The 12,998-nt window shown below is 41.0% G+C and overlaps 2 protein-coding genes across 2 annotated transcripts; both read left to right on the top strand.

Moving 5' to 3' along the window:
- The first annotated feature begins 2,355 nt into the window (after nt 1-2,355).
- LOC101101439 (olfactory receptor 10K1) lies at nt 2,356-3,415 on the top strand. The gene has a single exon (XM_023247829.2). The coding sequence runs from the start codon at nt 2,474-2,476 to the stop codon at nt 3,413-3,415; it is 942 nt and encodes a 313-aa protein (XP_023103597.2). The 5' UTR covers nt 2,356-2,473.
- Nucleotides 3,416-9,861: 6,446 nt separating this feature from the next.
- Nucleotides 9,862-10,826, top strand: LOC101098033 (olfactory receptor 10R2; the record flags this gene model as incomplete). The annotated part of the gene is given in 3 exon segments (XM_011291149.1): nt 9,862-9,978; nt 9,980-10,057; nt 10,059-10,826. Coding segments are annotated over 3 exon segments (963 nt in total), but the record flags the coding sequence as incomplete, so codon positions are not given.
- Between the last annotated feature and the right edge of the window lie 2,172 nt (nt 10,827-12,998).

Here is a 12,998-nt window from a genome sequence, read left to right as displayed (position 1 = left end):
AGGACTCTTAGGGGTCGGTACTCCACTCTCACCTTAAGTCAAAAGTCCTTCTGCAAGACACTGTTCAAGGAATTTCTGCTTAAATACTTTTCCATGCATCCTGACGGTTCATTACAGTGATTGCTTACTCCAGCCCCTTTAATTTTAAAGAGACCAAATATCCAAATGACGTGCCTTGCCCAAAGTCACACAAAGCTAGACCTAACATATAGGTCTTCTCACATCAGATGGAAGGATCTTTTACCTTAATTTTATAGCGTGCTGGTATTGGGCTGGAAAACCTTCTTAAAATTTTTCTACTCTTATATCTTTCCATCTATAGTATAGACCTAACTCACTGTGGTGGTCTCTGATGTTTTCTTGGGCGGACGAGCACTGCTTTCTCAGATGGACTGTGCCTATGGGTCCCCAGACACCACAAAAAGGGCATATATACTGATCACACAACTCACTTAGATGGTGCAGTTATATTCATAGTATATAAGAAAAGTCCACTTGACTGAAATCAGCTGTTCTCATGGGTCTGAGTGACGAATAACCCAAAATATTATTTTGGTGTTGGGTAGATACCAAAAATTATCTTGTTATTTGTAATTAGGTAGATTATTTGGTATTGGGTACTGGGTATTTGGTATTGAATATTTTGGTATTGGGTACCCTTTCACAATCAAGGAAATTCAAGCCTCCAGAATTCTATATATCATATGAGTGGAGTGAGGGTATAGTGGGAATTCAGCATGGACTAGGTGAAAGAAGATCCAGAAAGATCTTTGAAAGGGGCTAAGACAAGGATAACTAATGAGCACAAATTCAGATTTGCCTCAGTGTCCTGAAATAGATGGAAATCCATTTGTCCTGGTGAGGGTGTCATGTACAGATATTGTCTCATTGTTTTGTTTTTCTTAGTATAGTAAACATACAGCTATTACATACATATGTATATAGTGGGGATAGACGGGGTATATACATATTTCATATTTTATTTAACAGAAATATCCTTATAATTGCAGAATTAAAAATTCCTCTTATTTGTTAAAGAAATTTAAAACCAGCATATGTGAGTATCCTAATACTAACTTCAAATGAATGAATGATTATATCTATTGAAGTTTAGAACCAGTTTCTATCATGTAAGAAAGAACAAAATGTATTATCTCTAAATTCTAGGCATAGATACAATGAGTTTCAGAAATTTCCCATCATTTACCTTAAAATCTAAGAATCTAAGGTTTTCTCTTGGCTAAAAGAACACAAAAACAAACAATTCTGGTGGCAGATGGAAATAATTACTCAACCTAAAAGTATATAAATACACTGAAAGGTGTATAAATAAAGATTGGATGCAATCTAAGTAAAGGCTAGGTGATTTTGCTTCCTGAGAACACTTTCTTCACTCACTAGGCTTAGAAAGTTGGGAAATACACCCAGTAAAAAATGATCTGATATAAGGGCTAAAAATGACTTTAGAAATGCTCCTTTCTAGTAGTTTGCAGACCATGTTTAGTAGCCAAATATTCAAAAGGAATCTTGTTGACAATAATATAGAAAAGACATAAAGCCTGTGAGTTATGACGGGACACGGGAACCTGGAAAACAGACCAATTGTTGCATTCTTTTTCATGCTCTGTGACAAGCTCTGCACCATTTTGGGGAGAACTCTCTTCTCTGAGTTTCTCTGAGGCATGGAAAATGGGAAAAGGGAGGCGAGCTGCAAATGCCACAAAGGTAGTGAATCTCTTTTCACCACCCTGGTGACTCTTCTCTTCCTAGGAAAGGAGACCTTCTTTAAAGCAGTGCTGTCTTCTGTTCCCCCCTTGGCTCAGGGGTCCAGTGTGGAGCCTCCAGTAATGTCCGTAATCGCTGGCTTAGTCTGCCAGAGATAACACTAAAGGTGTTTCTTTCCTTATTATTTGGGGTACTGCCATAAGAATGAATTGTAATGAATAATCGACATGGATATATGCAGTGCTTACCACATATCCTAGCATATAGTAGGTCATCAACAAACACAATTCCCCTCACACGTTTGCTGGACATCATCTAATTCTTCCTCTCCCTTCCTATGGTTGGATAAACTGAGGTTCGTACGCTGTGTCCCAATGCCACTCATTCCTTCATTCCACATTCCAAGTTCAGATGGCTGAAGTTAAACTTAGTTTTTCCTTTTGGAGAGCTAGTTTCCTTGGGCTTGGAGTGGGCAAGAGAAACACAATAATCCCTAAGGAAGATGCAAAAGGAAACAGTTCCTTAATCCTTGGCTAGAGAGATAACATGGTCTTAGTCTTAGAGAATGCCTCCTAGTTGGCCATCAGTTGGTTGGCTGTATATTTCGCCTTAATCCTTTTCTTAGCAGATCTTTCCGGGGAGGAATGAAGTTCTTGCTGCCTGCAGACTTTGTGCTGAGCTTCCCATACATTTCCCAGATCCTGGCCTCTGTCTCTGTCCATGACTCTCCTTTCTGCAGGTGCTGTCCATGGAGCGGGGCAACGGGACCCTGGTGACAGAGTTCGTCTTCCTCGGCTTCTCTTCTCTGGCCGGGCTGCAGCGGCTGCTCTTTGTTGCCTTCCTGCCCCTCTACCTGTTCACTCTGGGCACCAATGCCATCATCGTTTCCACCATCGTGCTAGACAGAGCCCTTCATGCCCCCATGTACTTCTTCCTCGCCGTCCTCTCCTGCTCTGAGACCTGCTACACCTTCGTCATCGTACCCAAGATGCTGGTTGACCTCCTGGCCCAGAAGAAGACCATCTCCTTCCTGGGCTGTGCCATCCAGATGTTCACCTTCCTCTTCCTCGGCTGCTCTCACTCCTTCCTGCTGGCGGCCATGGGGTATGACCGCTACGTGGCCATCTGTAACCCTCTGCGCTACACGGAGCTCATGGGACACGGGGTGTGTGTGGGACTCGTGGCTGCTGCCTGTGCCTGTGGCTTTACTATTGCACAGATTATCACGTCCATGGTATTCCACCTGCCCTTCCGCGCCTCCAACCAGCTCCGTCACTACTTTTGTGACATCGCCCCTGTCCTCGCGGTGGCATCGCACCACTCACGCCTCAGCCAGTTGGTCATATTCATGATTGGTGTGTTTGTCTTGGTCATTCCCCTGCTACTTATCCTGATCTCCTACATTCGTATCATTTCCGCCATTCTGAAGATCCCATCCTCCACCGGCAGGTACAAGGCTTTCTCCACCTGTGCCTCTCATCTCATCGTGGTAACTGTTCATTATGGTTGTGCCTCTTTCATCTACTTAAGGCCCAAGTCCAGCTACTCCTCAAGTCAAGACACCCTCATATCTGTGTCCTACACCATCCTGACTCCGCTGTTCAATCCAATGATTTACAGTCTGAGAAATCAGGAGTTCAAGTCAGCCCTTCGAAGGGTAATGGGCCATACTTCATATCCTATTAACTAAACGATTTCATTAAAATTAAATTTGAACTGTTCAGTGAATTGTATGCCTTTTGTGCAACTTTTATTTTATAAATGGGATGCCTAGAATCATTTCATACTTTACAGTTCTAGTCACTTTATCCATCAGCTTGTAATAAGTTTGTATTCACATTTTAATTATTTTTGAGGAATTTTTCATTTGTTGGTTCTCTAATATTTTCCATCGTGCTTTTGTTTCAAGGAAATTTTTCAATTTACAGTCAAAGTTTTGGTTACTTGCTACTCTGAGAATCTGTCATTATCTTTAAGCTTAGTTTCCAATTTTTTCATTCAGTGATATATATTGTTTCTAAGCACTTAGTTTTTTGCATTTTACTGACATATCCACAAGATTTTTTTAGCATTACATAAGTTGAAGATTAAAACGGGGTTTTCCCTGTTTCTTAAAGAAGTATTTATTGAATTGCTATTGTATGTTAGGTGAGATCACCTCATGTTTGAAAGTTTGTTGAAATTCTGTGAAAGATACAGGTAGAGTGTCTTTTCTGAGGGAAAGCGCCATAGTAACATTCCTTGTAAGAAAATTGACCTCTAAGACCATTTTTATTTTGAGCGGATCACATCTGGAATTCAGTTTTCTACAAAATTATTCATCTCAGCTAGGATTTGAAAATTATAAAGTTTGTGAACAAATGTTCTGACTTTTGAAAATATCTTAGAAATGGTTATTTTCTGTGTCATTTTATACTATGTATATTTGGGTTTAATTTTTTTTTCTGGTTCATATAGTAGTTTGTAAGTTTTGTCTATTGTTTTCAAAGAGCTAATGTATGTGTGAATAAATGGATGAATTCTAGGGTTGTTTCTCCCCCATATCGTTATTTGAAATTTTATTTGTATTATTATTCCTTTGAATTTTCCTGTAAATTGTTTTATTTCTAACTTTCTGATCCTTTCTATGTACTTTTATTTTTTGATTTATTTTTTATATATAATTAGGCTGTGAAATTTCCTCTTATCACTGCTTTAAACTTAACCCATGTAGGGGCGCCTGGGTGGCTCAGTCAGTTAAATATCTGACTTCAGCTCAGGTCATGATCTTGTGGTCTGTGAGTTCAAGTCCCGCATTGGGCTCTGTGCTGACAGCTCAGAGCCCGAAGTCTGCTTTGGATTCTGTGTCCCCTGACCCCCACCCCCGCCCCTCCCCTGCTTGTGCTCTGTCTCTCTCACTCTCTCTCGAAAATAAGTAAGTAAAATGTTAAAAAAACATTTAAAGCTAACCCATGTATTCTACTAAACAATATGTAGTTGGTATTATTTATGGGACCTTATTTCCTTTTGCTTTGTATTTCCCTTTTGACCAATAATTATTTAATAGATTTTTAAATTCTCAGATGGAAGAGCCTTTTAACTTTGTTTTTCATTAACAGTGTATTATGCTGGGATTAAGGAATATTGTTTGTATTCTTACCACTTTATGACCTTCGTTCAAGGTTTTATTGTGGCTTAATACACAGCCAATATACCTACTCACTTCATGTGCCTTGAAATGAACATGTGTACTTTTTCATTAGAACATAAAGTACAATAAATGCTCTTCAGATGTACTTCACTAATTTGCTGCTTAGGCCTTCTAAATTCTTAGCTATATTTTTCTTCCTGACCTGTTTGAGCAGAGTGGTATATGAAAGTTACCCATTATTAGTGTGTGTCCTTGTAAATATTGTATAGTTTCTTATGAAGTTTGCATCAGTGTTTTTTGGAGAGGACGTAAATTCACATCTATTACAATTTCACTGTGAATTGTACTTGCTGGCATTAAAAGTATTTTTGTTTTGTTTTATTACTCTCTTTCGTTGTTAATTTAATACTCCCAGCCTGAACCTTAAATTGTCAAATGTGGAGATACCTCTCTTGCTTGTTTGGTTTGTGAGTGCTGTACATAATTTCCCAACTCTGTATTTTTAGTCTTTCTGAATCACTTTTGTCAGTCTCTAGCATGGGCCCTATTTCCAGCCCAAGTGTTCAGACTCAATGGCAGAAGGAATAAATACGCAATCTGAAATTAGGAGGAAGTTCTACCAAAGGAGACGTCTTAACAAAAACCTACCTACACCAGGACACTACCACATTCTTCTCCGTAATCCAAATTTAATTTATTTATTTATTGAACAAATACTGATCACGTTCACATCGTATTCTAGGAACACGTATGTTTAACAGGTGTCTGAAACACTTATGTTACCTCTTCCGTTCCAATATTGTCCTTAATTTGTATCTCTCTTCAACTCTTACAGATGTCAGAAATGAAAATGTAAAATTTACATGTTTATTCCACCTAAGAATGAAAATTTAGAGTCATTATAGAAGGAACCTCCATGAAGGCCATTCCATGGATGTTTGTTTTAACAAATGGCTCCCGGAAAACTTCCAGCTTTCAATAAGTCCCCCGAGAATTTCTAGAAGGAAACTGACTAATCCCTATGGGGTATTAGAAAAGACCTTCTCTTTGGCCAACAAACTCTCATAGTGTATTACTATAGTTGCTAATGGGGGAAATTATGGACAAGCATCGGGCACAACGTGGTAATTAGCTCCCCGTGGAGGAGAGGATCTTAATTACCACCAAGGCACTGAGGCCAATGTAGAAAGAAAAGACCATCGGTGATACCCATTGAGGCATTAGCTAAACTACCCACAGAGAAGAGGCAAAGGTTATATTTTTCTGTGGAGTCAGGTAGAGAGTCTTCTCATGTTGGTCCAGAGAGTTTATGGAAAATGGAAGAAGACCTCTGGCACATTATGACAGAGAAGATAGTTTTGGCAAATTTCACCTAGAAACCTTTATAGACATTTCAAGGAAGTGTCTGAGAATGAAGACACCAGGATGTCACTGGGAAAGAGCCCTCTGACTTGAGGGATTGTAAAATTTTTATCTTTATTTAGAGACCTTGACTTCCTTATTGAAAAGAGCAGTGATGTGCCAGTCATTTCTTCTATGTAAATATTTAAATCGTGGCATTGTCTCATGAATCTTTGACCGAGTTTCCCCCATCATCAGTAGTAGGAAATGTGATCAAATGACAGAAAGGATAAGTGGATAGTGGAAACTGGGGATAAAGGTGGAGGTCAACAGGGAAACAATTCATTAATGGACTATTCAATTTATTTATTCGTCAGGCACTTATGTCTCATTTAAATATTGGGTTAAGTGTCAAGGATACAGAAGGAATAAGGCATGGTCCTTATCCCTGAGGGTTTCAAATCTACTGGAGACAAAATCAAGATGAAATAGTTTGGATATAACAGGTTGAGTATTTTGATAAAGACACAGGAAACAAGCTTGAAATATACTAAATATTAAATATAGTAGAAACAGCAAACTCTCCCTATACATATTAGAGGAAGCTCAGTGACTTTAAAAAATATGAATGATGGGAGGGCCACAGATGAAGGTGAGAGAATATTAGAGGCTGAGATTTCCTTCTTTCTCTCTCTCTCTCCTTCCCTCCCTCTTTGTTTCTATGTCTTGCACACCCACTGTCTCAGCATAAAGTCTTGAAACGCAAAAGTGTATATAGAAAACTGTAAGTATGTCAGTTAATTCCTGTGTGATGGAAATTTAGAAAAGGAGGCTGTAAATGGAATTAAGAATGGAGAATTAGCTGTCTTTTTAACCCGCTCAAGGAACTGGCTTCACCCACACTGATGAAGTCCTTGAACAAAGTAATGAAAAATCAATTCACCTTTTCCACTTGTTAAGAATACAATTGAATTACCCACTTTTTCCTTGTATTTATTCCCACCCCCCACACTCGTTATCTTCCCAATGCTCTTCTCTGAATTCATAGCATCCTTCTTTCCAAGCTCAGGGCTCTGTCTTTTATTTATCAAATATTGTATGCTGCAGCATCAACCAGGATAAAGAGAAATGAAGTTTTTTTATAGTGAATTTATTTTCAAATTTCAGTTCAGGCATAGATTCCAAGGATGACTCTGAAAAAGCAGATGATGTCTTGTGAGTGCTACGGGGGAGGGTCTTGGCATGGTCACCCAGTAATGTGGCCTTTCGTTCCTTTCAGAACCCCAACCGTCTTCGGCTAACTAGTCACTGATCTTCCTGGGGATGGTCCCATAAAAGAGAAAGCACTAAAGAATGGAGCCAGGACATTGGAAAAGTGGAGATGACATCTCACTTTTGACTGGACTTTGTTCCAGTGAAAGCTCCTGATTTTAGTCCCGTTTCAAATTTTTGCTACTGTGTCTAAGCAAAAGAGCAAACCATGATAGAAATTTTAGTATTTGAAAAGATCTTCAAGACCAAGTGTTATTTAAATGAAAATCAAAACGTTTAGCCATTTGCGATAATGGGAAAAATCACTTGATAAACCAAAAAGCAACAATTTTTAATGGCTCTTTTGTCTCTGCATTTAGAGAATGGCTTCAGAGACATTTTTCATCCCAAAATGTTGAAGCCGAAGGTTAATAATATATGTTAAATTAATATTAAGGGAACAAGTTTGGAAGACGCCTGAAATCAAACCTCCTGGGCATTCTGAAATAATTCAGAAGAAAACCTGGGATCACGACTATTTATTTTTTCAGTAAGCTCTCAAGCCCCTGCTGTAAACTAGACATTGCTGTATGCATAGAGAGGCAAGTTCTGGTCTCTGGTAAGTTGAAGTTTGTGAAATCAAAGATGACCTCATAACGGTGGTGACAATCAGGTTCTAGGGATAGCTGAAGAGACAAAGACAAAGTGATAATAAAGCATGACTAGGAAGTTGTAGGGAGAAGTCAATGTGTGCATGTTACTTTAACTGAGAATTTCATACAATTAAAAGAAGAAGAAAACAATCCCCACAAACAGAAAGCACGGACGATTTCCAGATTTAGAAGGTAGATTGAAAAATGACCTGATTGTTCAAAGTTCCTCAATGCTGAAGTGCATGTGGGGGAATACGGTGGCAGTTACGAGTGGAAAGTGACATTTGGGAAAAGTGTGAGAGACAGAACATGATTGTCCTAACTTCATAGATAATTGAGGGTCATCTAATTTTGGTAAGAGGTTAGGATTTGTCCTGTATGAAGACAACTCTGGGGCCATAGTGGAGGATGGCTTAGAGCGGAACAAGATAAAATCCAGAGGGTCGGTTTATCATGTTCTTGGAGCAGTCCAGACAGGTGGTAAGTTCCTAAAGAAAGGAAGAAATGGATCCTAGAAGTATTGCAGAACAAAAATAGATTGGATGTGGCCGAGGAGAAAAGTTACGTGTTTCAACGTCTCACAAATCCACAGCGGATGTGATTAGCAGGATTTTGAAACTCATTATTGAGATACAGGATCCAGGTGAAGGACCAGATCTGGGAGAGAGAGGGGAAAGGGCAAGAATACTTTAATGAAAATGTATGTAATCTAGCACCAGTGACAATAAGTTATCAGAAGCATCAGGGGAAGTATCTAAGCCTCCCTACCAGGAATTCAGGGACATCCGGGGAACGTTGGTCTGTTGAGTCTCCAAGTTAGGTGTAGCAGGGTAAGATGTGCAACCAAATGTGCCGCCAGTGAATGTTGAAGCAAAACTAAATTCTTCCAGCTGCATATTTTCTGCTAGCGAAATCAGCCCCTACTGTCCTATAAGAGTGTGTGGAAGAATCATAAAGCTATTTCTGAGACGGCAACAGTGGTTCTACACCAAATTAACTTAACAATTTTTTTTTAATGTTTATTTTTGAAGGAGAGAGAGACAGAGTCACAGAATCAGAAGCAGGCTCCAGGCTCCAAGCCGTCCGCATAGAGCCTGACGCGGGGCTCGAACCCGCGAACTGTGAGACCACGACCTGAGACGAAGTAGGCCGCTTAACCAACTGAGCCACCTAGGTGCCCCTCAATCAAATTAACTTTTAATGAATAACTGCATGGAAAGAGAGTAAGAGGCTACTCATGAAAAGGAACTGTATTCTTCAGAGGCCAACCACACAAAGACAGGCAAGATTGCTTCCTCAGCTGAGGAATGTGTTAGAGGCAGGTGAGAGGTAGACCCTCAGACATTGGTACCATTGCTGGTGGAATCCATGGATTAGTAATATGGATGAAATGGCGACCACTTGAAATCATAACTAGCGGAAAGTTTCTTTGGAATATTAGATTACCAAAAACTCAAGTGGAAACTACATAAGTCTGCAAGAGCAGAGTCGGGGGGCGGGGGGCTGTAGGATAGGCTTTATTGGAGCAAATGTCTATGCCTTCATGTGGACACTTGTCCCCAGATTCACTACCAAAATCCCTGGCAGAAAAACAGCACTGTGGGTGCATATCTATTTAGGACAATTTTTGGTTGACTTATAATCCTTTTTTGCTCTTTCTTGCCAGTTGTTTCCCATTCGCCCCAGACTGGTGCTGGCTACGGTATGAAGGGTAAGTCTCCCTGGTTCCTCCGTCCCAAGGGTCTCTGGACCTGATTACACTGGCTGTGGCGTCTGCTCTCCGTGGCCAATTCCTCCCGGGTCACTGAATTCCTGCTGCTGGGTTTCTCCAGACTTGGCGAATTTCAGCCTGTCCTGTTTGTCCTCTTTCTCGGCCTCTAATTTGATCATCCCGAGTGGGAACCGCACCCTCTTGTCCGTCATCCGGCTGGACCGCAGCCTCCACACCCCCATGTCCTTTTTTCCTCTGTGTCCTTTCAACCTCGGAGGTCTTCTACACCATTGTTACCCTGCCCAGGATGCTTATCAACCTGCTCTCTGTCCTCAGGACACTCTCCTTCGTGGGCTGTACCACCCAGATGTTCTTCTTCCTTGGCTTTGCTGTCACCAACTGCCTGCTTCTGGGAGTTACGGGTTATGACCGCTATGCCGCCATCTGCCAGCCTTTGCGCTACCCGGTTCTTGTGAACTGGAGGGTATGTGCCCAGCGGGCAGGAATCTGTATTGTTAGTGGCTTCCTAGTATCTCTGGTGGGAACAACTTTGGTCTTCAGCCTCCCTCTCTGTGGCTCCAACAAGGTCAACTACTACTTTTGCGACATCTCACCAGTCATCCGACTTGCCTGTGCTGAAACGTACACCAATGAGCTGGTCTTCTTCATCTGTGGCGCCTTGGTGCTAGTTGTACCCTTGCTCTTCTTCCGCACCTCTTACGGCTTCGTTGTCCACACCATCCTGAAGATCCCGTCGGCTGACGGCAAGCGGAAAGCCCTCCCCACCTGTGCCTCCCACCTCACTGTGGTCATCGTCCACCATGGCTGTGCCTCCTCTGTCTACCTGCGGCCCTCAGCCAAATACTCATCAGGCAAAGACAGACCAGTGACAGCGACCTACACCATCGTCACCCCACAGTTGAACCCTATGGTGTACAGCCTTAGGAACAGAGGTGTGCAGCTGGCCATTCGGGAAATGATCACAAAGACGGGGTTTTCTCTTAAGACTTTATAATTGGAATGTTTTATACGGTACGCCCACATTTGGGCCAAATGTGCCACTGAGTCATAAAGTTTCTAGTAATATTCACCTATATAAGTGTGTGGTTTTGGTCGAGTTGTTTGACGTTGCAGGGCCTATCTGTTCTCTTATGTAAAGCAGGCATGGTAATCTATGCCTCTCAAGGTGGTTGGAAAGATTACTGGAGACAGCACAGTGTGTGTCGCTAGAGGTTAAGTCTCCTCCTCCCGTTCTTTCTTCCAATTTACAGTTCTCAAAGGCTCCTGGAAACTTTTACCTCTTCTCTCTTTGGCTTGTTTGCCCCAAAGCTCTGATTATACTCCTTGTTTAAGGTTATGTCTAGCTTAAAACAAGGTGCTTGGGTTTGAAGGCGGCTTAGATGTGGGGGTGTGACATGATGGGGAAATCATTTACTGTACTAGGAATTATAAGGTTTCAGCCTGACACTGGTTAAGTCGTGACTCTAAGAAGGTTGTGATTATTGGGGCGCCCGGGCGGCTCAGTCGGTTGAGCTTCCGACTCTGGCTCAGGTCATGATCTCACACTCTGTGAGTTCGAGCCCCGCGTCGGGCTCTGTGCTGACAGCTCAGAGCCTGGAGCCCGCTTCCGGTTCTGTGTCTCCCCCTCTCTCTGCCCCTCCCCTGCTCATGCTCTCTCTCTGTCTCAAAAATAAATAAAAACATTAAAAAAACTTAAAAAAAAAGAAAGTTATGATTGTTTTCTGAATCTAAATTTTAAAATATGGAAAATAAAGATAATTTTCCTCTTCTACTTCACAGGTTTTTTGACCACCCCTTTGAACCATTTCTTATTTAGCATAGAAGTGCTATGTAAATGCATGGAAAAAACAGTCAACCATCCAGTTCCATGAAGAAGTTGGAGGAGAGGGGTCTACGTGGCCTTGCACGCTGAATCCATTAAGGAGAGGAAGCTACCCAGTGTCAAAGTTGTCATCAGACTATGTACTTCAAGAGAATGACTTGGGTAGCCATCGTGTCCTACATCTCACCTGTTCAGAGGTCCTTCCTCAGTACCTCCTGGGAAACCCAGTACCTCCTGGGGAACCAAGCCTGCACTGACTGGGTACCTGTTGTTTCCCCCATCGTTGTAGTGGATACTCACCTTTCTATGATTTTCACGTTCTCTGTCTCGTGTCATACCCTGAGTCCAATCTTGGCTCCCAGATGTTGGAAATAGTTACAATCGGGAAATTTCCCACTGCCCACCTGAATTTCAGACACCGTGCCTCCTTGGGTGCAGGCTTCTGGACACACAGCAGCTTATCAGTATTCTCTTTAAAGCATACCGAATGAAAGTGACGTTCATAGTTCACGTGTGACTGCATTTTCAGGTGGAACGTAACTGTGTTCTCTCTTGTTAAGTTTACTTAGACTTTCGAATTAGAGTGTATAATCATCAATAATTCTATTTCAAAATTACTCTCTCTCTCCCTGGTTTTGTTTCCCATTTTTCAGGTTTTGGATTAAGTCTTGTATTATTTTCATTCTTGCTAGTTAAATAACCAAGGCCTTTAAGGCACAACATATCCCTAAGTATGGGATGGTCCGTCTCTGTTATTTCATTCCATTCTTTTTTCTTTTCTTCCTAACACATTTGCAACTGTCATTGATTGACCAAATATTATTTACAAGTGGAATATTTGCTAATTTATTATAGATATGTCCTGGCTAATATTCAAATAACTTCTGTTATTTATTTTTAGCTTTTGTGTGTGTTATGTGAGACCATGTGACTGGTGTTAAGTTCTATGTTTACAATTCATTGTGTTTTATTATTATTTTTTTCTGAATTATTCCCCATGAAGTATTTTTATTTAGGTTGAAATAGGACGCATAGTATGGGTGTTATCTTAATTTTGTAATTAAACCCTTTTAGTATGCAAAATCATTATTTGCTGTGTGTGTATATGATTTGTCATGGTTTCACTGGGCTGATTTCAAATACTTCCCTATTCTATTTCTAGCGATACTGACTTGGGGGTTTTGTTACGGAATCTGTTTTTTATTTTCATTTTAAATTCACAAAACTTTTATGAGAGACAGAGTGCAAGCAGGGGACAGGGAGGGAGAATCTTAAGCGGGCCTCACACCCAGCACAGAGCCTGACATGGGGCTTGATCTCACGACCCTGGGATCACGACCTCAA

This window comes from Felis catus, chromosome F1, assembly GCF_018350175.1.
Source record: "Felis catus isolate Fca126 chromosome F1, F.catus_Fca126_mat1.0, whole genome shotgun sequence".
In the NCBI taxonomy this organism is placed as follows: domain Eukaryota; kingdom Metazoa; phylum Chordata; class Mammalia; order Carnivora; family Felidae; genus Felis; species Felis catus.
The sequence above is the reverse complement of the archived record's forward strand: the minus strand, read 5'-3'. Positions and strand labels throughout refer to the sequence as shown.